Source organism: Setaria italica, chromosome IV (assembly GCF_000263155.2).
Source record: "Setaria italica strain Yugu1 chromosome IV, Setaria_italica_v2.0, whole genome shotgun sequence".
Taxonomy (NCBI): Eukaryota; Viridiplantae; Streptophyta; class Magnoliopsida; order Poales; family Poaceae; genus Setaria; species Setaria italica.
Genome location: NC_028453.1, coordinates 2223874 through 2249424, shown reverse-complemented (window position 1 = coordinate 2249424; position 25551 = coordinate 2223874). Strand labels below are relative to the sequence as shown.

General features: G+C 45.7%; 5 protein-coding genes across 6 annotated transcripts; 4 read left to right on the top strand and 1 right to left on the bottom strand.

Moving 5' to 3' along the window:
- The first annotated feature begins 7357 nt into the window (after window positions 1-7357).
- Window positions 7358-8235, top strand: LOC101767447. Of its 2 annotated transcripts, none has more exons than XM_004964488.2 (2): window positions 7358-7831; window positions 7956-8235. In XM_004964488.2, exon 1 carries the CDS (start codon window positions 7376-7378, stop codon window positions 7721-7723), a length of 348 nt encoding a protein of 115 aa, XP_004964545.1. In that variant the 5' UTR covers window positions 7358-7375; the 3' UTR covers window positions 7724-7831; window positions 7956-8235. The 2 variants fall into 2 exon arrangements, with proteins under 2 accessions (XP_004964545.1, XP_004964544.1); XM_004964487.2 differs by having other exon boundaries at window positions 7932-8235.
- A 3089-nt stretch (window positions 8236-11324) lies between these two features.
- LOC101767039 lies at window positions 11325-12472 on the top strand. Its single transcript, XM_004964486.2, has 2 exons — window positions 11325-11755; window positions 12048-12472. The coding sequence occupies exon 1, from the start codon at window positions 11353-11355 to the stop codon at window positions 11743-11745; it is 393 nt and encodes a 130-aa protein (XP_004964543.1). The 5' UTR covers window positions 11325-11352; the 3' UTR covers window positions 11746-11755; window positions 12048-12472.
- Window positions 12473-13194: 722 nt separating this feature from the next.
- LOC101766626 (uncharacterized protein slr1417) lies at window positions 13195-15538 on the top strand. Its single transcript, XM_004964485.4, has 3 exons — window positions 13195-13445; window positions 14451-14675; window positions 15147-15538. Exons 1-3 carry the CDS (start codon window positions 13295-13297, stop codon window positions 15320-15322), a joined length of 552 nt encoding a protein of 183 aa, XP_004964542.1. The 5' UTR covers window positions 13195-13294; the 3' UTR covers window positions 15323-15538.
- Window positions 15539-15683: 145 nt separating this feature from the next.
- LOC101765536 lies at window positions 15684-19355 on the top strand. Its single transcript, XM_004964483.2, has 9 exons — window positions 15684-16001; window positions 16106-16193; window positions 16370-16480; window positions 16665-16747; window positions 16948-17062; window positions 17456-17547; window positions 18256-18321; window positions 18403-18496; window positions 18867-19355. The coding sequence occupies exons 1-9, from the start codon at window positions 15739-15741 to the stop codon at window positions 18975-18977; spliced, it is 1023 nt and encodes a 340-aa protein (XP_004964540.1). The 5' UTR covers window positions 15684-15738; the 3' UTR covers window positions 18978-19355.
- LOC101766218 (probable WRKY transcription factor 72) lies at window positions 19312-24351 on the bottom strand. Its single transcript, XM_004964484.3, has 6 exons — window positions 24113-24351; window positions 23658-23729; window positions 23328-23411; window positions 22623-23201; window positions 22382-22495; window positions 19312-20481 (listed from the first exon to the last, which is right to left on the bottom strand). Exons 1-6 carry the CDS (start codon window positions 24164-24166, stop codon window positions 19537-19539), a joined length of 1848 nt encoding a protein of 615 aa, XP_004964541.1. The 5' UTR covers window positions 24167-24351; the 3' UTR covers window positions 19312-19536.
- Between the last annotated feature and the right edge of the window lie 1200 nt (window positions 24352-25551).

Sequence of the window (25551 nt, the reverse complement as noted above, 5' to 3'; positions counted from 1 at the left end):
ACCGGGCGCATCGCTGTGGTTTCACCTAAAAATATTGGTGGTGATGTTAGTTTAGATCTCATCGGCTTGTGGCTCTAGCTATGGTGGAGCAACAACTCAACAGCATCGTGTTTCCTATCGGTCGTATGGCTGATGGTTATTGTAAATTATATTAAATCGGCTCGATCGGCCGACTCCATCGAACTTCGAGAGAATTATCTCCACCTTGTCAGTTGAATGGTCAAACTGACTGGCACGCCCGCGCACACCATGCACGCCGATTTGGATTCTGCACTGGAGTTTAGCAGATCTCCCAGGTCCTCATGTGGTGATGCAGGGTCCACCACCTTCAGGATTTTGGGTCAACACACGCGTTGTCGGGTGTCTCCTCGGTGCAACGCCACCTTACGTATGCGTCTCACCGTGTGCAACCTTCTCCACGCTACTCGAGCCCCCTACCATCACCCAGCCGCTTCCCTCTCCCGCGCTGTCTCTGCAACTCCTTAGAGAAGAGGTGGCCCCAAAATGCCCGCAACACCACCTCGGTGGCGCCAGCGCGCCCCTGCGCTAGGCGTTCCTACCGCACCTCCATGGCGTCGCTGGCACGCCTTGCACAGGCTACCCCAGCCGCGACACCACGCCGCCACCGGTGAAGATACAGGAGCTATCGTGTCACACGGGCGGGAGAAGAGGAAGCCATTGCCGCCAGCCCCGAGCTACCGTGTGCGCCAAACCCAGGTCTCAGCCACGGTCCTCGTGCCGCTCTCTCTCCACACTCCCCGCTGGCCTGTCGCTTGCCCCACCTTTGGCCGACACCACACTGTCGCTGCGCAGTCACACGCCGGACTGGCCGTCCTCCGTCCACCACCGCTGGCCGGTCCGCTCATTCAATTGACCGCGCACCATCACGCACGTGCAGCCTCAGCTCCCTGAAAATGGCCGCCGCTGTTCCTGCACGGGGCCTCGTCGGTCCTCCTCCTCCCACAACCGCACTAGGCCACCTCCTCCACAGCCTCCCAGATCCATCAGGGCAAGCTGCCGCGATCACCGCATCTTCTTCCCCGACGTGGCGTGCTGCTGGGCCAGCCATCTCCTCGTCGCCTGGGGCAGCAGTAGCAGCGCGGACGAGAGCCTCCGGAACTCCTGCAACAACTTCACTCGCACCCTGGCATGGATGCCGACCAGCATCATGGAGGGCCTGTCGAGGTTGATCCCTCGCCGCCGGAGCCACCACTACCCGGCCACTCCCCACTATCTCCAGCCACCGTCGCAGGCGCCGCCTCCAGTTCTTCCTCCGTCGTTTATCTCCGAGGAGGTCGTCTTCTTTAGCATGCTCGAGCAGCAGTACGGTGCCTACCACCGTTCTTCTACGGGTGCCACTTCTCCGACGCCCTGAGGGCTGTACGGAGGGAGGGCAAGCTAGTCTTCGTCCAACCTCTGCCTCCCCGAGCACTCGCCTAAGGGCCTGTCGCCGGCTGTCGCCCACCACGTCCCGTCGCCCCCCATCATCAGTGGATCCGGCCTCGGGGACGTCGAATCCACACCCGCCAGGGCCCGATCTGGCCGTCCTCGCCGGCGCAGCTGCGGGTCGTCCCTCCAATGATTGAGGCGGTCGTGCCCACCTGGCCACGAAGAGGAGAAAAAGGCCGCCCCGCTGCCACCATCATTGCGGGCTGCTCGGGCTTTCGGCAGCCAGCTCGAGCGGCGGCGCGGTGAAGGGAAGGGAGGAGGGGGGAGTGGGAGCCGACGTCGGCATTCGCCCGCCCGTGTCGCCCACGCGGGGGCGATGCATACGAAAGAAAATACAAATAGTGCCAAACACGAGGTCAGCTTCTGGTGCTGTGTCTTTTTAACAGTTGTTTTCGCTTAGATCCGGATCACGCCGCCTCACGGTTCTCCCATGCGATCATGGGCTCTGATCACGAGCTCTTGATGATCCCTTCTCGCTCATCTTTCCTCTCATGGCCTTCGATTCAGAGCCAGGGCCATCGATATAGGTTTAATCGAAGTTATTGTTCTACCGGTGGAACCCTCTGGTGGCGTTTGGGAAGTTGGAAATGGGGGTTAGGATAGGGAAATGAGGGGTGGGTTAGTTTTTTCCCAATATTTGGGAGTGGGATAGGGAAATGGAGGAGGTTCTGGATTGGGATAGAAATACCTCATTTCCCAGCGTTCAAAACCCACCGGTGGGGGTGGGTTTGGGCGGGATACAGCTGAAATAAACGTGAAATTACCTTCTTACCCTTGAAAACAGATAAGGTCCCTCCACTCTCTGATCTCCATCCGTCTCCAGCGCTCTTCCTCACCTTGTCCGGAGGGACGCGACGGAGCAGCCGTGCCACGCCCGCCTGATTCCTACCTCGGGCACTCTCTTCCCCTGTCTCGTTGATAGCCTCCTCCTACTTCCTGCTCCCAGTGCCCGTGGATAGTACACATGTATAGCCTACCATGGATAGTACACATGTATTATATATATTCAGTTTCGGCGCACATTTAAGCATGTTAGTTTGCTTAATTCAGTGGTTAATTTGACTAACATAACTTCCTTTGTTTAAATAGCATGCATCATTATCTAGTATTCTGTTAAATAAGAAATCATGTATTGCTAACATTAACTCCACCATTACACAGATGATGGCTCCAGGATGTGTCAATATCTTGATGCACCATGGGGGTGCTTTTTCAAAACAAGATGAACTAACTTACGATGGAGGTGGTATCACTCCTTTTCAAAAAATTGACAAGGACGAATTATCATACTATCATTTAGTACAACTGTCCAAAACTGTAGGCTTCAAGGATGCCATTCCAGGTCGTAGTCTTGATGAAGGTGGTATAGACCATCTGAAAGATGACACTTCTATTTCTGAAATGATGAAGTATGCAAACGGGGCTAAGTTTTTAGAGGTTTACATTCAGCATAACGAACATGATGTTAGCGGCTATCCAACTGTTGGTGATGCCGCCCAACAAGACAACACTGATGATGTATTACATATGTTTCACTCCATTTAATTTTGGATGTCAAATGTATTTTACTCAACAATTATTTGAGCAATATTTGATTGTGTGTATCTATGTCGTCCAACTGCGATGATTTTGAGTTGCGCCTTTGTGTTCTAATTGTACCAAACCAAAATTTTATGTCAATATAACTTATCAAATATTATTTCACAGAAATGGCCCGTCGTCCAAGAAAGAGAGACATCCTAGTCTTATGCCAAGAAATGGGACCGCATAGAATAAAGCTTTTGATGGCACTCCATGTTGTGCGCCTGACATGCAATTCACATATACACTAGCTGGTTGGGAAGGGTCAGCTGCGGATGCAAGGGTGCTCCGAGATGCCTTGGCAAGGCCAAATGGTGTCAAGGTTCCTCGTGGTGAGCGATATTAACTAAGTGCACAATACTGTCAATAGACACGAAATGATTATAAGAAAATAAATTGTGCTTTGTGCAACGTAGGCTGCTACTATCTCATGGATGCTTGGTACAAGAATTACGATAGATTTCTTGCTCCATATAGAGGACAACGCTACCACCTAAAAGAATGGAGTAACCCACCTAAAAAAAAAGGAGGAATTGTTTGACATGAGGCACTCGTCAGCAAGAAATGTGATAGAAAGAACCTTTGAGTTACTAAAACTACGTTGGGGTATAATTAGAAATGGATCCTATTACCCTATAGATACCCAAAACGGTATAATCCTTGCTTGCTGCTACCTGCACAATCTCATACGACAACAAATGAGTTCTGATCCATTTGAGGCACAAGTGGATGCCTTCTGGAACATGAAGGCAGCACCACAGGTGTGATTGACCGTACTGACTCATCAACGGAGTGGATAGAATTTAGAGATGGTGTAGCAAGTAAGATGTGGGATGCATGGAAAGCAAAACATCGGTGAAAGATGTGCTTTAGCTTACATCTACATGTAGCTTGGCTTTTGTAGCGGTCTCTTTTGTTATGTTTGTTTAATTATTTTGCAATGCTGGTCTAAACTTGAAGTTTAGATAATGGACTGAGTGTCATGGCTTTTGTATCAATATATATCTTTTATTCTAGTGGTTCTATATACTTTCAATGTCTGTACACTGAACTTTCTGATATGTTGATTGTTAATTAAGTAATCACTTGTATACATCTTGTCATTTTACTTAATTTATTAGTATAAAATAGACAAACAAGGAAAGCAAACCTATAAGGCTAAGGAAGAAGAGACACAAGAGGCCCTGGACTGCAGAAGAGGAAAAGGTACTTACTGATGTACTGTATGAAATGAATGATTCTGGATGGAAGGTGGACACAGGCCATAAGTCTGGATACCTTTCCTTAATTGAAAAGGAGCTTGCTAAGAGACTACCAAATGCTCATATTAAAGCTGACCCTCATATTCAATCTAAAGTGAAGACACTGAAGAAGCTACTGTCTTATATCTTGGATATTCAGTAGTCTGGTAGTGGCTTTGACTGGGATGATGAGCGAAAAATGGTTGTTGGAGACAAAGACCAATTCATGGGCTGGGCAAAGGTACAGTTGGTCATGCATACATGCATCGTAATTCATAATTTTGTTCTAATGTCTTTTTGATAATGACAATCTAATATGTCTGCAGAGTCGACCTGGAGCAGCAGCTTTGTATGGGAAGCCCTTTGTGAATTTTGATAGGTTATTTGAGATTTATGCTAGTGACTTGGCAAAAGGAGCGAAGGCTAAAGGACCTGGAGATCAATTTGACTTGCATGAAGAGCTATCCTCTACAGATGTGATTGAACAAACCCAACAGATGGACAGTGCAGTTGACTCCCATTCACAACCGCCATGCCATGGTAGCAACTCATCAAGTGGAGTTAAATCTTTAGCTGGTCGTAAGAGGGTGCTTTTGGATGATAATATCCTTGCCTCGGAGTTTTCAAATATTCAAAAGCACTGAACACTCTTGTGGAAGCTGAAACAGCAAACGCAGCTGCTATGAATGCAATGCAGTCTGCATTTACCCAGGAACTTGAGGCTCAGAAGCGGACTGATGAAAGGAGGAAGCAATTGTTCAGTGTGCTTAAGAAATTATCTGGGTTTAGCCGTGACCAAGTCGTGCAGGCTGCTCTAGTGATTGGTCAAAATGAGAAACGGTTGAATCTGTTCTTTACCACGCCTGATGAGTTGAAATCTGAGTTTGTTCATCAAGTGCTCAAAAGGCCTAAGAAAATGTAGAATTCCGGTGCTCCCTTTTTCTGTAGCATAAGGGGTGGTTTGATCTTTAGTCTGTACTAAAATTCATGTCACATCGAATATTTATAGGCTAATTAGGAGGACTAAACATGAGCTAATTATAAAACTAATTACACAGACGGAGGCTAATTCGCGAGACGAATCTATTAAGCCTAATTAACATATTATTAGCACATGTTTACTGTAGCATCACATTGTCAAATCATAGAGTAATTAGACTTAATAGATTTGTTTCGCAAATTAGCCTTCATCCGTGCAATTGGTTTTGTAATTAATCTATGTTTAATACTCCTAATTAGTATCTAAACATTTGATTTGACAGGAATTTTAGAAGGTTCTAAAGAACCAAACACCCTCTAAGTATTGCCATGATGCCCAGGTGCTAGGTACTCGTCAACCGTGGTTGACCGAAACAGTGAAGTTCATTTTGCATTGGGTTAGCCCTTGTTTAGTTCACCCCCAACTTCCAACTTTGGCACTATGCAAAAAGAAGATTCCCCGTCACATCAAACTTACGGTACATGCATGGAGTACTAAATGTAGACGAAATTAAAAACTAATTGCACAATTTTATTGTACTTTGCCAGACGAATCTTTTGAGCCTAATTAGTCAATGTTTGGACAATAATTCACAAATACAAACGAAACGCTACAGTGTGCTACAGTGCTCGCACAGTAATTTGGGCACTCCAAGTTTTGGCAACTAAACTAAGGCCTTTATTTTGTTGCCATGTGCTGTCAGAAACAAACTTGAGTTCCTATCACTTGGAGCCATGGTGAAATTTGTATTGTCACCGAATCATGAATATGTACAGTGTGCAGTCTGCATGCGTATGCATAAAGTCATTGCTAATCTGAATATTGTTTGCCTAGTTGTTTTTTTACGCGCACATATATGAGCATGTTGAGGATAACGTGGGTACGGGTTTGAAACACATATCCTTATCCCTAACCCTCTTTTTATCCCACCTCATTTCCCATTCCCTTTCCCAGCCCCTGTCCAAACGCCACCTCTAGGATTTCCTGGAAGCTGCTTTGCTGCCTCTTTTCTCCTCTACGGCCCTCTCCCAATCGAATCGCATCGAATCTCCATTATGAATGAGAAGCATCACCAGCCTAGGTCGATGCGCACTTCGAGTCTTCCTTACAGAAAGGGCATATATGTGATGCTGGGGGACACTGGGGACTTCCGTCAGCCGCACCGGCGAATTTCGAGTCGAGTTCCGTCTCATCGTTGTAATTTAGCAGCCCACAGGCGCCGCCGGCGGCTTGCCGCTGACCATGGGCTAGGGAGGAGGTAGAGGACTTCGCCTCGTCCTGGAGTAGGTCGCAGCGGACCGCGGCGCCGCCATGCTCGCTCCGTGTCCCAAAATCCGGCAACTCCCCTCGGGCCGTGGCCATGGCCTGTGAAGTCACGGCTGACGGTCACGCCACATCGGCGCTGACGTCATAATCCGCTGGATGCCTTAATATTCCCCGCACCAGATCGACTGACACCGTGGCCGACCTTTGTCTACGTGCTTGTTCCGGAAACATCCTCAGAACTCTCTAAAATTCCAGGACTTACATCCAATGAAATGATTAATGCTCGAACCTTCGAGGTTTTCGTTTAAAAAAGGCACGAAGAATACGATATCTTGGAGGTGACGTAGCGCACTGCGTGCCATCTGTTTTTCGTTTGTAAGAGCAACTCCAAGAGACTGCTAATCTTACCCCCAATACTTTTTTTAGGAAAAAAGAGAGAAAAAATGAACTCCAACAATCCACCTAAACCTTCCCCAATTTTTTAGCGACGCTAAAAAACAGCCTGCCACCGTGTATATTTTAGCGTTGGCGTTCCTCCCCCAATCCTGATTCCCGCACGCCCGCGCGTCCCTTCCGATGGGCCCAATATGATAACTTGGCCTGTGTTTGAAATATTAGGGGCTATTTATTAGCGATCTGCTGTGGACTGATATGTTTTTGGGGGAAATTTTTTTTAGGAGAATCCCCAATACATAGTTTTGGGGAAGAATTTTTTAGGATACTCTTGGAGTTGCTCTAAAATGTTGTCGTTGCCCATCTGACCAATCTCCATCTCCTTGGGCGGCGGATGGGCCTATAAAAGCGGCGTGGTTACGTCGTGGCCGCCAAGCTCGCACACGCTCGGCACTAGGCAGAGCAGATGGACTTCCACCGCCACGGCTTGCTGACCACGCTCGGCTTCGCCGCGCTGACGGGCAACTCGGCGCTCGCCATCTACAGATCGCGGGACGACCCGGGCTCCGTCGCGTTCGTCGCCGGCGCCTACGCCTCCATCGCGCTGCTCTTCCACTTCCTCCGTAGGTTCGAGCGCGGGGAGGGGGACAGGGGCAGGACCAAGGCTGCCGTCTGGCTCCTGACGACGCTGCTCACGGCCATGTTCGCCTCCAGGGTCGCGCCGCTGATGCCGCCGCCCGTCGGTTCCTTGGTGTACTTGATGGCCGCCGGAACCGCCGGCGCAGGGTTCTGGTCCATGTTTCTCCACCAGTGACCTGCTGATTTCCTCGCCTTATCAAGCAGAGTTGTGAATAACTTGTGCCCTCAGCGCAAAGAATAGCGTGCGGCGTGCCAATAATTTCTCTACCGGATCGGAGAAGAGGTAACATATGCGGCCTGCCAAACTGATGATTCGCTGTTTCCGTGAAAATGAGTTTGTCCATGGAATCGCGGTCATTGACTTCAACTTTGTTTGACTGCAGCTAAAGTGGCTTGTGTGGTTGTAGGTCTGCACTGCACTTCATCCGATCCAGAGATATGATGCTGGCATCTGCATTCATACACAACACCACGACAGGTGTGAAGCATATCTTCTTCTCTTCAGTAGCGTTATCTCAGTTTTCTTCAGAGATCCCATAGGCAAGAAATCTTTATGTATATTTGTTTTTTTCCAACTAATTTTGAAAATGTACTTGAATTTGTAAAATGCACTTGGGGCTATTCTTCTAAGTGCAAAGTTTTGTGCAATAAGTCGCGGGGAGAACAAAGTATCTTTTGATACTCATACATCACGGATGCTATTTTCTGATATTCGGAACATTAATATTTCAACGGTATATTGTCAACTAAGCTCTATCGTGGTGGCGCTTAAGATTTTTCTATACATTGGTCCTAGTCCTCGGTCCTGTTCCTTAGTACCGGGTAGTTTTTATCCAGTATTAATGTGAGCATTTATACTAGGTCTAACAGCTAGTTCCGCAGGAACTCCCGTGACCCCCTTTAGTACTAGTTGAGTGTTCCAACCAGTACTAAAGGTCACCTATTAGTACACATGGTACTATCACTACTGGAAAACTGAGTATTGATCCTAGTCCTTAATACCGGTTGGTTTTCGATCTGGTACTTATGTGATCATCAGTACCAGGTCTAACGGCTAGTTCTTCATGAGCCTCCCGTGCTGGGTGTTCCAACCGGTACTAAAGGTCACCTATTAGTACACCCGGTACTAACGGGTGACTACCGGTTCGACCGAACTCGAAATCTTTCTCAAATTCAATTAAGCGCGCTTGACGTCCGCGCTCCTCTCTCCCTCCCTCCGCCACTTCTCCCTTTCTCTCCCTAGTCCCACTTCTCTCCTTCCTCTCTCCTTATCCCTCCGCTGTCGACCCCCTCCCTCCCCCTCCACCGGCCCCCTCCCTCCCTCCTCGGCCTCCCTTCTCCTCCCCCCTCCGCTCGCCCCTCACCTCGTGCCTGAGGCGAGGAGCGGCAGTCGGGCGGGAAGAAGGGGTGGCCGGCGGGTGGCGGGGGAGGGGCAGCCAACACCGACGAGGCGTGGTGGTGGGGCAACCGGGCACAGCCGGCGGGATTTTTTTATTTTTTAATACCCTTTTAGTATCGGTTATTTGACCTGGTACTAAAGACTCCCCCTTCAGTACGGAAATAGCAATACCGGTTGCACAACCGGTACTAAAGGGGTTAGAAACCGGTACTAAGGCGCTTTCCCCAGCAAGATAGCTAGAAAGTATCATTTGATCCCATCCGATCTTTGATCATATATCCAAAGGGGTTGCATGAGAGCCTCTTTATGCTAGGCACCGAGACGAGGGGCTAGGAGAAGTATTCCTCCAATGCAAATGAATGAAAAACTAGATTCTATGAATCAGTTTCTTTTTTCCCACCATATAAAAAACCAAAGAAAATAAAGCTAAAACATAAAGTTGTAATATAAAACCAAACAACAAAAATAGAACAAACAAATACTACATATAGTTAGGATTGGCTTAAATATATTCGCTGTTCACTAACAGCTTACTCGCTTGTGCTTATTTTTGTAGCTGCTGCATAGCAGCGCAGCCGCTCAGCTGCAGACTCAGCTGTGAGTCACTTTCTGTATTAGACACTACCGATTGCAGCTGCTGATGGCTGGCTAGCTGCAGCCAACTTACCGAGCAGCTGTAAACAGTTGCCCTCTAATTATTAGCGAGTTAGTGGGAAAAACTACCAAATATTGGTTTAACAAGAGAATAAATTTAGCTTAGGGTTAGTGAAAAGGGCATTACACACGTAATTAGCAACAAATGCATATGCCATGAAATTTCTTTTTCTTTCCAAAAAAAAGACCAAACATAAAGAGAGACTGAGCTGAGCTCAATTCATTGATGATGTGCATGTACACTTATAGCTTGTTTGGTACGACTTGTCTGTATAGAAAAACGTTTGATAAAACATCCACATTTCAAGTTCACATCGAGGCGTATTAAGGTGTTTATTTTATTTTATGTCATTTTCCTTCAATGGCATCAGCAGTTGTGTTAGCAAATTTTTTCGAGCAATTGTGTTTGACAATTGCATTCATACGTATAAAACAAGGCTCGTAAGAATTCAGGACTTTTTCGAGAATATGCTACAAAACAACAAGGTTAGCATCTAACTTGGCCAGCTAAACCTGTTTGCTCTCACAACTTGTGTTTCTATGTGCACCCAAAGTTTGAGTTTAATTGCAATTGCATGCATCATCGACGAAAGATGAGCTTTGGCATGTCAATTATTTATTCTGAAATTTTACATTAAATAGGAAGCAACAAGTCGTACGTTGGATGCCGATCGGTTAGGCATTTTTGCAGTGTTTTGGTCGTTACGTTCTTTCGGCATTCTTTTGAGGCATTTCTGTCCGTTGCCGGATACTCTCGGCTAGAGGGTGAACCTGATCGGTGAGTCCAAAATACACGAAGCAATCGGCAATCAGCCAATCACCATCAAAAGAGAAGCGCTTGTATGACATGGATCTGATCAGGAGCATGTAGACCGTGCAAATCAGTGCTGCCAACTTGGGCTCAAGATAGAAAGGAATGTAGTCCACGTCAAGTCGTTCTGGCAAGGAAATTCCGTGTTCTGAGGCAAGCAAACCACATTCCCATTTAGACTAGTACAGCATGCTGGTTTGTCCATTGGAGTATAAACAATCAAGAGACGACAAGCTACGAGACTGTTGTCGTTGACCACTGCACGTGCTTTTCATTAGAGGCAGCTTGTCATGCAATGCAAGGATACTTTCCTTAGCAAGTAAAGATACCTTCCTTGACAAGCAAAGATACCTTCTTCTAATTGTATCTAAACATCCGATGTGATCTGAACTAAAAATTAGTCCATAGATCCAAACATTCCCTTACTTCTTGACAATTCTTAATATTTACTTTTCATGCCTGTGGATATATGTATTATGGAATATGATGCATCTCATGTTGAACTGATGATGCAAGTGCTCATCCAGATACGTATGTCGTTTTCGAATGCCTTGGGTTGCAAGTTGCCTTCTGAATCGCCTGTTAATTTAATATTCCAGACGTCTGAGACTTTTGATCGGTCGTGCTGTTTCTTTTGCTGCACGCGTGATCAGCGAACGTGTGTACATCGCGTACGCTGCCAGAATGCCTTCTACAGTGGCATGTATATCCTTTTCTTTGTTTACTCTTGCACGAATCTCGAAATCGTTTCCACGCCAGCACTGACAGCTTGCCTCTTGCTGACTTTGGTTCCTTGCGTCGCACGAAGACTTTGGTTCCTTGCGTCGCACGTCGCACGAATACTAGTGCCTTCTGCTTCTGCTACTATATATATGCACATATACCCAACATTTCCCCCTGCCGTAAGAACAGGGAGCATCCGATTCGATCATAGCTCGATATGGAACGAGAACAAAGAGGCGGCGCCGACGGCACGGCGGTTCTCGTCCGCACGGGGCTGATCGCTTTAACCCTGACGTCCGCCGTGTCCGCATACAGAGCCGCCGCCGCGGGCGACCTCGCCTCCACGGCGTTCGTCGCCGTAAGCTACGCCTCGCTGCTGCTGCTCTTTCGCAGCCTCCGCGCGTACGAGCGCTTGCCGCCGCCTTGGGAAGCTGCCGACCAAAGGGCGCGGCTGAGGCGCGAGGTGTGGGCGCTGTGCACGCTGCTCACCGTGCTGTTCTCGTGGAAGGTGGCGGCGGCGATGCCGTCCTGGCCTGTCGCCGCCGCCGTGTGGGCCATGGCGGCCCTCACCACGGCCGGTGGCTACGCAGCCTTGTTCCATGGCCCGTGACGACGTTAAGGAAAGAACACTCCGTAAACTATAAATAATTCTTTCAGACTATTAATTATTTAACAGTTCTGCAGTGTTTTAAATAGCGGAACGAGGGAGGAATTTAGCGGTTGAATTCTAAAACAGTTAATAACGGAGTTAAATGAGATTATAACAGTTAAATTGTACATGAGCAGCACAAATAGGTACTCTACAAATAGCGGTACCATACCTTAAGTACTCTTATAGCGGCCTATAGCGGTAGTAGCCTGAGATTTAAAACTTTGCAATTATAAGACATACCTCACGATTGATTCTTGCAGGTACACATCATGTTCAGAGGTTATCCTACAAAACTACAGTTTCGGTCGATCGAGTATGCTACAAGTGACTTGCAAGCGGAAGAATTAAGTCATTCATCATGGTGTATTTATCGTCGCTCAAGCTTGCTACGTACTATACAGAAGTGAAGATTGTGGATGTTGGACGAGTGCAATTTGCAAAGCGTGGAAAAGAATAGATTTTTATTAGGTTGTGTGGTTTTATTTAAGCATTGTAAATTTTAATTTGGTTGCAACAAATTGTCATTGTACGCACAACCTCGCCTCTCGACCGTGTTGAACGAAACATTCGCGTATTGTATGTTTATTTTCCTTGGAAGGGCACGCTGTATATTCTTGTAAGTGGTGTGGGATTAATTGAATAAATGAATGGCTACTACTGGTCTAATAACCATTCCTTTGGCCAATTGCACATGAGTATATTTTTTTTTGAATTAAATGCACATGAGTATATTATCATACCAATAGAAGAGTGAAATACTTTTCCATATGAATTCATTATATACTAATAATAAAATGTCTACAGCATATAGAGACCAAACTTTTCAGCTTTTGCCAATATGAGGCAGTGTCATACCGAGTAACTAAAGGTCTGGTTGCCACAGCTCTGACCTCTTAAGAATTTTTATAGCTGGCATCTTCCCAGCTAAAGCCATGGTACATTGAATATATTTGATTGAGAAATTATGATGTTAGTTTGGAGTAAATATTCACTTTATTTTTACCGTCCAAATTTTAAATCTTGTATTGATTTTGGGGAATTGATTTTATCATGATTATTCACCACCTAGCTTGTAATAGATGAGGATTGATTTATCTTTCCTAAAAGGAAAAAAGAGGTACAACAGTAGTTTTTATTGCTACTGGAGACAGTAGCACTACCAATCATTTATGAAAAAGTTATTTAGAAAATACTCCCTCCGTCCTAAATTACGAACATCCATTTTATTATGTGTATATATAAATGCATATCAAAATACCTAGAAAAGTTAAAACAAACCCTTAACACTCGACACGGAGGGAGCAATATCAAACCGCATGATGCTTAGTTATTTAAGAAAATCGAGAAAAAACCACACAAACTGAATGCTCCTCGGAACGTATAGCCCGAGTGGGTGGGGTGGGGCCGTGGGGGGTGGCTCCAAGAATCCGGGCCAGATCTTTTCCTTCCCCTCCCTGCCGCTTCCGTCTCGCTTCCGGCTTCTCTGGCACGCCTCCAACCCTCCGCCATGGCCCTCGCTTCCGGCACGTCCAGCACCCTCGGCCGGCCCGCCGGCACCGCTCGGCCCCACCTCGCCGTATCGTCCTCCGCCGCCTCATCGATCCGGTTCCCCCGCCGCGGCGGCAGGGCCGTCTCGCTCCGCATCTCCTCCCCTCCAGGTACTTGGTCAACCCAGATGTCTTTCTTTTCCCCACGCAATTGGAAACAGTAGGGGGTTACGTTTCCTGTAAAAGAAGATATCGATTTGGATTGTAGAAACTTATAACTTGAAGTCTGGGACTGATTCGTGCTGTTCTAGCTATGGAAAGGGGGATAATTTCCGTGCAGGACTAGTCCCTATTTTTTAATAAGCGTGACAACCATCGAATGCTTGGTTAATGAGGATAACCCGCAGTATAAGCAATTTTCTTCTGCAGAATTCCCACTATGGTCATCTGCCTATATTGTCTTTTCAGTCAAGTAACTGCTATCGTCACCTGGCCGCCCCAAATTCCCAATCCATGTAGTATATTTTTTCCCCGATCAGAGGTTTAAACCGTGCAATCTCCTATGTGAGAAAGTAGAAATCTTATATTCAGACATAATCCCCAATTATAGATCTTATAAATCCCAAGAACCATGGTAGATGATAGTTCTTATTTACGGGTTACACATTCCTAGACTTTGTTCCCTTTTTCTTTCAAGGCTTTTAAATAAACAGCTCTTTTCCTAAAGCTATGCATAGTTTACAAATATGCTGCTGCTAGCCCACTCATGACCTGGGAAACTATCAACTTGCATGTTTTTATTCATTACGCCTGTCACCACTGTTACCCCCATAAGGATCTGTTTCTAATGTTCATGATTGGGAAGTGGTAGGCTGAAGTGAACTGAACGCACATCAGATTATAAGCTTTTTTCTGTTACCAATTAACATGATTGCGGAGCTATAGATTGAAGGCACTTCAGTAATTTATCCTACATCACTCCTTGGTTCATCTTTCCCGTATTAGCGGGAGACAGGGAAATATTGAGGAAACTGTTAATACTGAATTTTCTGTCATAGTGCATATTGGGAATCAAAATGCTGTATAAAAAAGAAATCCAAGGAGTGGACATAATTTGGTTCAAGTTACATTTAATACCAAATGACTAAATGATTGTTGATTGATCATATTTTGCAGCCGCAGCAGCAGCAGCATCTGGTAGCATTGCTCCAGCTATTTCGTTGACCGAAAAGGCCTTGAAACATCTGAACAAAATGAGGGCTGAACGGAATGAAGATCTGTGTTTGAGAATTGGAGTGAGACAGGGCGGCTGCTCTGGCATGTCTTACACCATGGAGTTTGAAAATCGAGCAAATGCCAGCCCTGACGATTCCATTGTAGAATATGATGGTTTTGCAATAGGTAACTACCTTATCTTAACTATGCAGCACTTCATCTAAAAAATGTTATGCAGTACCTGTGTTAGGATTTAGGAATGACTACTGTTTCTATGATTTAGTTTTTGAATATCATCTCTCCTACTTTGCCGCTTCTGTCTCTGCTAAACTCTGAAGTATAGTTGGTCAAGAAATCGTTATTGATGTTAAGTTGGATTGTTGGAGATGTGTGTTACAAAAAAGAACCCAAGAAATATGCATTCCTTATTTGGACTAAAATGAAAGATGTGATAAGTGAATGCAGTCACGGGTCAGCAGGATAACCTGACATCACTTGCATAGCTGCTCAATAGGCATCCGGTCTTAGCGTCCTACTTTTGAATGCCTTCTGAATTTTGATGTATAGTACAATGTCTAGAATCTTCACCGAGAACTGACTCTGACTGACTATATTCAGAATGAACTAGTTCTAACAGCAGCCTATGCGCTTCTGCAGTATGTGATCCAAAGAGCCTTCTCTTCATGTTCGGAATGGAGCTGGACTACAGCGACTCACTCATTGGCGGTGGCTTCTCCTTCCAGAATCCAAATGCGACAAAAACATGTGGGTGTGGCAAATCTTTTGCGACCAGCAAAGAAACTGAGAGCGCAGCGACTGCTTGCAACAATTAAAATAGTTCGATAATCATGTCAAACAGTGTTGTAACATGACATATAGCTTGCTCCTGTTGGAGTCTGGTGGCTATACCACAGATGCATACACAAGACTGTAAGATTGACACGATTTATAATAACATTCGACAGTCTAGTATGTATTCAGCATCCAGTGGGACTTGTTACTGCTGTAAACCTGTATGCTTCAATGGAATTCAAAGATAGTTACCATAACCATGGGTCCCAGATTTATGTTCTCAGTTCTCTGCAGTCGTATCGTGTGGCAATCAATCTGATGCGTTGAATTCCCATCCGACGGCTCACGTGGATGGAATCCTGTTACCAGAACGACCAAGCCGTTATCCAAGCAGCTGGTGAACACTGAACAGTCCGCTGCTCCCGGCCACGTATTCCCTGCACCGCGCGGCGAAGCAATGGCGACCACGGCGCCGCTGCTCTCGCACCAGCGCGCCCGCCCTGGCCGCCACCTCCGCCTCCTCCCGACCCCGCCTCTCGCCTTTCCACTCCACGCGCCGGCGAGGCTGCGGCCGCTGCTGCGCCTCCGCCGCGCGCCGCCCCCGTGTGGGGCCAAGTTCGGCAAGTTCGACGCCTCCGACGCCCCAGCGGAGGCCGAGGCGGCGGAAGCTGTGGCGGACGCGGAGGTGGCGCAGGCGCAGCCGGCGGCGGAGGAGGACAGGTTAGGCTCACTGCACCCCCAGACCCGTGCTTGAGCACAGGAGAGGTTGGTCGCTTTCTGACGCTGGCCGTGCACAATTTTGCGTTTGGTGCTGTGTGGTTCAGCTGCTTGCCGTCGGATTTGGAGGGCGCGATTCGGCAGTCGGGGAAGGCGAGCGCCGATTTCGTCAATTCAGGAGGCCTGCGAGCTATCGTATGATTCACATTGTTCATATACGTATTGCGTCTATCTTCTATAATCCTGTTCAATCTTATATGCTGTATACAAAGTACAAAGTGATAAAAGTCCTCATTTGTGCTGAACCACTGACTATGCATCTTTACCATACAGTTCTAGAGTACTTATGCTTGGTGATATCACGGTTGCAGGCAGAGCTGCTGATCCCTCAGTTGGAATTCCTCAACGAGGAAGGAGCACAAGCTGAGCTCTGGGCGTTATCGAAAATTTTCCTGGACACACTTGTACAAGAGACAGGACAGGTTTGGATACAAGGTCGTTTTAGCTATAGTCATGGCTTTTACCCTTTTTTGCCTGCTTACAATTGCATTACTCGAGCTCCTACCAAGCACTGATTGATACTTGAGACTACGGATCACTACTTTGTAATTTTGTGACTTGTGATTTATTTATTGTTCATTTCTGATTCGATTTGCTGCTTCACAGAAAGTTACTGCCATTTTTCCCGATGCTGGAGCAGCTGCCCTTCTCAAGTATCAGTGGAAAGATGCAGAATTCAAGTGTGCCAGGTACTGTCCACTTAGAGTGATGATTTCATAGTGAACTGATGTAACTTGTTGTACCTCATGGTTTTCTGACTACAAGTGACATGCTACTGATATCAATGTGATCAGTCCTTCTAGATTATGACATTATTGGATGCTTCTACACTATGACATTAAATAGTACACAGATTGTAACTAAAATCTGTTTTTTATTCGTCCTGCAGCTTAAGTGACAGGAAGCCAGTTGGTCCTGAGGATGAGGTTGCTGTTATGATTATTCCTGATCATCAGATGCTGGAATCTGTTGAGCGCATCGCATCTCAACTCTCGGATGATCCTGTATGTGACTTATGCCTGACCAAGCTGCAACTTTCTGTAGATCTTGCATTGAAACATATGAAAAATTGAATTCCATTTAGTATTCCATGGAGAATTGGTAGAATAGCATTTGCATGAACTACAGAGAGTATTAGGCTAAAGGCTGTGCATGGACCTATGCAGGATCTAAATGCATTTGCTCTTATCAGATTAGTCTCTATACCTACATGTTTAGCCATTTCATAAAAGAACTCATATGAGTTTTCATGCCTAAAACCATCCATCCATATTCACATCGATTTAAGATTGAATTTGATCGGCAACCATCTTTATATTTCTCTATTGTTGGTTTTTGTATATATATTCCATTCAATATTGTATCCTTAAGCAGTGTCTACTCTTTTTTTTTTGAAGATAAGACCCCTTGTCATGTGGAACCCACGACTTGTTAGTGGAGATGTTGGAGTAGGCTTTAATGTTCGGAATTTACGCAGAAATTTCTTAAGGTAATTCGGAAACATCTGTAGACTGTTGCCTGTCATTGTGTAACTATTTCTTTCAGAAAACATTTTTTTTCTCGAACTGGCAAGAGTGTAGTGGAACATGTCCAACGGAGGCCTCCGGAGGCACCGGTGCGTAGTAGAACCATAAAGCGTGATAGTAATGTAAAGAGAGGTAGAGGAAGACCAAAATTGACATGGGAAGAGGCAATAAAAGAAGATTTGAAGGGATGGAATATACGTAAAGATTTAGCCCTGGATAGGAGTGCTTGGAAAACAGCTATTCATGTGCTTGAACCCTGATTTGTGGCTCTTGTTGGGTTTCAACTCTAGCCTACCCCAACTTGCTTGGGACTGAAAGGCTATGTTGTTGTTGTTGTTCTTGTTGAACTGGCAAGAGTGTCTCAGGGACAGAGTCCATGCTCTGGCCTTGATAAGCATTAGTTATATATGTTTTCTGAAGTATACTGTCTAAACTATGGTAGTTGTACATGTACATCATTTGGTTATTTTGGACAATTATATTTTCTAATGAATCTAGTATTTTCTGTCGCGAAGATGAGCACATTTAGTTGAGCAATCTTTTTCAATCTTATAAATTAATTGCGTATATTTTCTGCCGTTGACTGCACATCCCATTGAATTAGAGCATGTTCTCTTCTTACATGTTGGTTTGTCCCTTTCTTTTGCTAACACCCATCACTCACTTTGCAGTACTTTTACCACTGTTTACTCAATGAGGCCATTGCCAACTGGTGCAGTCTTTAGATGCTATCCTGGGTGCGTAGAGCATTGTTGTCTTTTCCATTCATATATGATCCAAAAAGATAAAGATATATGTTTCTTTTATTTGTGTTACAGAAAGTGGAAAGTATTTTATGATGATCCAAGCAGACCAAATAGGTATTTGCTTGCCAGAGAACTCACAAGTAAACCTGATGCCACAGATATTGAGGTAAGGCACTGTGACTAATTAATATTTTGTTTGTTGTTTATGTTTATCTTTGATCAGTACTTATTTAAGTAATTATGCTGAATTCAATGTGCGCATTATTGAAAAAATGAGTCAAAGCATGCGGCTGCTATAGAAACTGCAAGCACCCAAAAGCTGCATTTTGTGGCTACACACACACACACACTAAGCAGCCAAACTATTGGCATTCAACTCAAGCTGGAGAACGTTAATTCCTTTTTCTTTGTGAGAAAATATGTTCGCTGTTTAGGAAAAGGCTGGATTACATATGCTTTTGTAGTCAGCAATAAAGCTGTTACTGTCAATATAGTACATTTATAAAAGAATAAACTGGTGCCATTCTATTTTGCAGAGGATATTTGGAGGTGCCGACGAGCAATCTGAGGAGTCACCGTCGTTGATGAACAATGTCATGGGCGTGTTTAGTTCCGTGAGCCGGTTTATGAGGGTCATCTCCAGGTGAAAATGGACATTTGAAGTCGCTGATAATCACGGTGATGGTTTATTCTTGAATCTTGAGTTATTATGCCAGACGATAGTTTTGTTGCATCCCTGCTGTTTTCAGTCTGCAACACCATGGGTACTGCTGTTTGGAGCTATAGCCAGTATGGTTTGGCATTTCAGCGCAGCTATCAAATTTCTGCCCAACTCCGATGTATATGTAACTGTAACTGTGTACCCAGAAAAATCTCTGTAGATAATTCCTTAACCTGGAAGCAGTGGAGATTCGAATTGCAATTCACTATTGGGTTCATGTGTCATAAACAGCACACATTCTGCTAAAGTGCTAACTCAGGAAAGGAAAGGCTGGACGAACATAAATTCAATTCTCTGTTTTACATGTATGTTGTGAACCGAAACAATTTCTTTATCCTACAGTGAGAGTCAGGACATCTATCCTCTGAAATGGCACACTTATCCCCAGCATATATACACCAAAATGATGAAACAACCAAATTTTGACAAACATTTGAATGAAGTGAACTAAACATCGTTCAGAATCTTCAGCTGACGCGACGCGATCAGTGCTCCCTGTTCTCCACAGGGGAGGTCGAGGCACTGTGAGAGCCTGACAGCCCTAGCGACGGCTGCAAGAACGACCGATGCCCGTTCGAACCCTTCTGCTCCGCCGCCGCTGCCGTCGTCGGCGATGACCGCGCCAGCATCGCTGCCGACGAGCACGCCGCGCCCGCGCTCGACGGCGACGGCCCCAGGCCGAGGTGCTGCCCCCACTTTAAAAGCCCCTGCGTCTGGCTCCCGCCGTCTCCTCCAGCCGGCGACTTGCCACCCTGCGTGCCGACGTACGACGTGATGGCCGCCGCCAGCGCCGTGTGGAAGCCCGGGTCCGACGTGATCGCCTTCGCTATCGTGTCGGTGAGCACGCCCGCCGGAGGCGAGCTCCCGCTCGCGGAAGCCTTCTGCTGCTGCTGGTGGAGCACCGCCGGGAGCTCCCCGCCGTTTTGCCTTCCGTTGAACAGCGACGCAGCTGGCGACCCGTAGCTCAGGTACCCGGCACCGCCGGCCGCCGGCCATGCGGCGCCGGACAGCGCGCTCGGGCCGGAGTTGGAGAAGGAGAAGCTCGTGGGATGGTACCTCGTCGCGCCGTGCCCGAAGCTCGAGGAGAACCTGTTGCTCAGCGAGAAGGCCTGTGAGGTGGCCGCCGCCGGCGAGGTGAGGTCGAGGGTGATGGTCGGGTAGGACGGGGTGGAGGTGATGGACGCTGCGCCGCCGTTCGGGAGGAAGAAGTGCTTGGAAGCGTCGTGCGGCGCCGACGGGAAGCCGAAGCTGAGGCCGGCGGCGGACGAGGCGGCGGGGAAGCGGAGGGAGGTGGAGGAGCCCGATGTAAGCATGGACGCCGCGGCGGAGGTGGTGGAGGCCATGGCGGTGGCGGAGGCGGAGAGCGGGTGGTTGTGCGTGCCCTCGTACGTGGTGATCAGGATCGACATGTCGTCCGCGCACCTCTGCACCTGCAAATGTTACACGTTGTGATGAGTGAGGACGGATGCTTGTAAAAAAAAAATTCACCGAGCCCATAATCAAGCGGCACTGGCTAGTTATCCCTCTCGTGACATGTTGTAAAACATGAACTTATTGTTTTTTTTCAAGATGAAACTTCAATTCGTGTTCCATCAGTAATGGATATGTAACGCTTTTCCCACAAATGGCCGAGCAAAAATATAATACCCGAAAAAGGTTCTAGAAAATGCTTTTTTTTTACCGAAGTCAGGGAAGCTCTACCTATTTCTTTATAATTTGTTTTATTTTATACATGTTTAATTCGTTCTCACAGGAAGTTAAACCCAAACCTGCTAGGTGCTATTTAGATGCTCTAACCACCAGAAAATGTTATATAGCAAGTAATGGATATGTAACGCTTTTACTAAAAATGGCTGACCAAATATACCCGGAAAAAGTTTCAAGGAATTTTATGAGTATATATCGAACTAGCATTAGATCCTCAAAACTATGAAAATAATCACGAAAAGATCTGATATGTTTTTGTAACATAGCGTATAGTACCATCTGTCACCTAAAAAGTTTCAACAAAAGACAACTGGCACTACTACCATACAAAAACAAAGACAATTTTACTGAAGGGTAAATTAACTCAGTTTAAATATCTCAATGGAGTTAAATAATGTGGAATTTTGTATTGAGAACCAAGTGTTGGGGGCCAGTTATGCACTTTGTTTTTTTAACTTTATATAAAAGAGACACTAATAATTATGGACTTATCGTAATCCTGCCCCTCTGGGCTGAAAATGGCTGCGATTGCCCAGCCCTTTCCGAACACAAGCTTTCCAAGGCCCAGGTTCTCTTCAAATCGCCATGGGCCATGGCCGCATGCCCGCATGGGAAGGCGCACCCGAAACCTCAAAGCAAAGCAAGCGCGCGAACCGGAAGCCCGTCGCTGCCGGCGAGGCCGCAAGCGCCCCCACCAGGCGCCGGCGCGCTCCTCCTCGGGGCTCGCCGGCGCCGCCACACTCCTCCTCGCGGCTAGCCGGCACCGCCGGAGTGCCCCAATGCGACAGAGAGAAGAGGGAGGCTGGAGGTCGACACCGCGGGCTGCGCGTCGCCTTCCCTACCGCTCCCGCGCCGCGCGGCCCTCCTCGCGGGTAAGCCTCCGGGTCCCCAGTCTCCAGTACATCTCGATCTGTGCTCGGCGCAAGTGCTTGATTGATTGTTTGATTCACGAGTTCGAACAGATAACGTTCGGGGAAAAAGAAGACGAGTTCAATTAGATGCGTGTTTTTTTTTTGCATCCTGTTTGGAGATTCCGATCGTGTTTACTGATGAGTTCTGATGAGTTCGTAGGACCTAACGGTCGCTCGTCTATCGCCAACTGGTAGAATCCATTCATAGACTAAGCAGAGGCTTCGGAAGCCATTGGATCAGTTTAACTGGGTTTGGAAGACCTAATAAGTACTTAGTAGTAACTACTAAGGACAGCATTTGTTTGTTGGTTAACGGGTCCACGTCAACCAGTCACTTGCAGTTTAAATTCCTCCTGGACAATAAGTAATGATTTGTTCAAAGTTCAAACTAAGCAGAATTGGGTCATCCATTGACTCCAAACCCATGTTCTCTATCAATTGTATAATGATGCCTTTGTTAGTTGGGGACTTAGATTCAGTCCCCAGCTACCAGCCCCAAGTCAATCTCTTGCAACTACATTATGCTCATCTTAAATAAAGTCCCATATCTTTTTCAACTAAATAAATAAATTGGCATAGTATAGGAGACTTAGATTCAGTGTTCGAGTTTTCATGTTTAGAGACAGTAGCATTGCAATTTTGGACTGGAATTGTGTGGTTTCAAAGATGAGAATTGAGCAGTATTGTTTGATGCAGATCACGCATGATGTACCTGTTTTCTGACGGGGCATCCTGCTGCCACTGTGCACCGGTAGTAGGCACGGGGGCATGGGTTCCCCTTGGCTATCTTCTGCCCGTACTTCCTCCATTGGCATCCATCATTCATCTGATCAACAATCCAAAGCATATTAATTAGCAATTTGTTCAGCTCATCTCATCAACGTGTATCATTAGTTGCTCCTACATATCAAGCATGCATTATATCTTTCTCTGAGATGTATGTATCTACATACCGTTGGTGCATCACACCTTGCCCTTACAGACACCCTTGCCTTCTTGGCCTGCTGCATTGGACCTATGTCATCCTCGGCTTCCGCGCCAACGCTCCTCAAGTTCTTTAGCGTTTTGCTTGGTGGCCACTGCTGATCTGCTGCCTCCAAGGCGTCGTCCTTGGCGTCCTCAGAGCTACCTTGAGGGCTCAAGGTCAGCTCATCAGGCTGTATCTTTGCATTGTTAGTTGCACCAACTTTGCAGTCCGACAATCCAAGAGAGAGCCCTCCTTCTTTAGTATCCATGAAGTCTTCTCTCCCTTCGCCTTCGTAAACACTAGTATTCTTCCCTTCTTTCTTGCGCATGCTTGTGCTCGTGCCGAGGCTTAGTGAGACGAATTCAGGCTCCTTGATGTTGGTGGGCATGGCAGTTGTAGGGTCTGCAAGCTTCTTGCCTTGTCTTTGTTGAAGAACGTCATGGAAGTGCAATTGAAGAGATCGGTAGTCCTCTACAATGCGTGACAACATTGTTTTTAGCCTATTGTTCTCTTCTCTTACCTCACCCATCTCTGCCCTTGTGGATGCAAGTTTATCTTCCTCAACCTGAAGATGGAAATGCACCACTATGAGATATGTATCCATTTCGAACCTAATCACATATGATAATGGACTTTTGTCTCTGGTTGTAAACTTCAGAAGATTATTGTCATAATCATAATGCATCCTGACCTTGCTATGAGCATTCAACTTTGTTGAAGTTTGATTTGGTGCTTCGTCCATTTGAGACCTTTCCCTTGGGTTTGGCGAGCACGCCTAGTAACAAACACACAAAAGAAGGTTGATCAGAATACTGTAGTAGATAAGAAGAGGTAAAGCATAGAGCTCATGAAACTAAGGTTGTCTTCTCCGTGAAAATTCAAGGTTAAAGGTTTTAGGATAAGGAACTTAACTATTCTGAAATTAAAGAAAAATAGAACGATTTATCCTCTCATGGTCATCCATGCACAAAGTATTTTCATGGTTAATGAATTATTGAATATTGTACTAATAGTTAGGCACCTCTTTTCTTGAACTTGATTTGTGTAAGGACTTAAACAGATAGCCTTCCGGGATGTGATCATCATCTTTGATCTGCAATAGTAACATGGAAAATTGTATTTATTTGTAAGATCAGCAAAGAAAATCATGAGCACAGACTATTCCAATTCTTAGTTTATCCTCATGTTTTCTGTGTGCTATATATACATGCAGCGGAACTGGTAGTTCCTAATATTTTGTAAAAAGATGGACACTGGTTGTGGACATCAGAATTTGCCCCTAAACATGTTCCTAATCTTAGTTCTAATCATATCTATATATTCCAGAAAAACTGCATTTCTGAAGAGTCCCTTTTCACAGATCAAGAACAAAAGAATTCGAAAGAGAAAAACTCACTATGTCCTGATCATGCATAATCGAATACACAAACCCTTCAGAAAACTAGAGGCGAACAAGAGAAGAGAGAAATTCCAAACCTCGTCTGTTAACTGCTCTTCATGGCTACCAAGCTGCTTCTCCCCCTTGATCATCTCTCCTCTTTGACAGCAGCTAGCAAACTTTTGGGGGTGCAATCCCTCTTCTCTACTTTTCTAGCTTCTGTCTAGGTCCAGCAGCTCTATCTCTTCGGATCTCTTTGTTCCTGCATCAGTCTATGGCTTATAAAGGCAGGCCGTGGCCTCTTGTTTCTCTCTCCCCTATTTGGACTTTGGCATAAACGAAGTCATAACCCAGTGCTAACCTATGTTAGGCGGTCAGCATCTGATATGTCAAATATCGCCGCACTCTTCCATGACTTGGAGACAGAAAAAAGAGGAAAAAAAAACAGGCACAGACGACTGAGATTTATGTGGACTTCAACGTGTGCAACATGTTGCTGTTGTTTTTTGGCCAATTAAGATGTGCGTCCAGACTGAATACGTCCAGCTGGAGGAGCGGGTCCACTGTTAATGTCCATGTGAAGCTTCCCACGAGTCATCACGTCAGCTAACTATTAAAAAGCTATCCTCACGTAAGACCTTGCATTTCAAAGCTTCAACATAGGACCTCAGAATAGTAGGATGGTAATCTGGTATCTGTAGGATAGTATCCATAAAGGTTCCTTATGCATTTGAGTTCTGACCATGTGGGGCTGTAAAGTATGGATAACTCATGCCGAATTTGGAAACAGCTTAAGTGACTAATGAGCATGCGTTTTTTCTGGAATCCTCTGATGGCGGGAAGCTATTGGTTTAGATGAAACTACCAGATTACAGAGAAATGGTGGAAGTTTTCTTAAGATATAGTTCAGTGATGGCTTATATGTACATTTTTTAGGGAAAACTAGTATTGTCATTTTATGAGAGTAGAGGGACCGCATACGTCTTTTTATCTGTATTGCTATTTGGGTAGACTAGAGGACCACGTGTCTTTATCAGAAGTCAGTATTGCTCTTAGAGAAAAGCCCACTGCATTCCACGAGCTATATTTACATGCATGATGTGATATGGTGATAATAGCTTCCAAATCAAACCAATTTCTTTGGGTGCGTATATGAACAGCCATTGTACATGCATTTAAGTTTTCTAATTAAAGTTGTGTTCTCCAATCTCTGAATCACATGTCATGGACTTCAACATGTATCATTTGATTGAAATAGGTACTAGTATTACAGTGGAAGGTCTACCACCGAAAAAAAAATTTCTGATGGGTTTACCATTTAGACCCCAAAAAAAGTGTAACCTGGTTTAAGAAAAATGAAGGAATATCACATTTGTTTCCAAGTCTTTGGTGTATCTATATGCTCAGAACATGCAGAACACAAAGAGTGACCAAGTATATAGCAACTTCTGCCAAAAGAAAACAAAGGGGATATTATTGATAAAATGCTATACAATCTAAGACTCATCTGAATGAAAAATTCGTGGTTCAAGAAAAG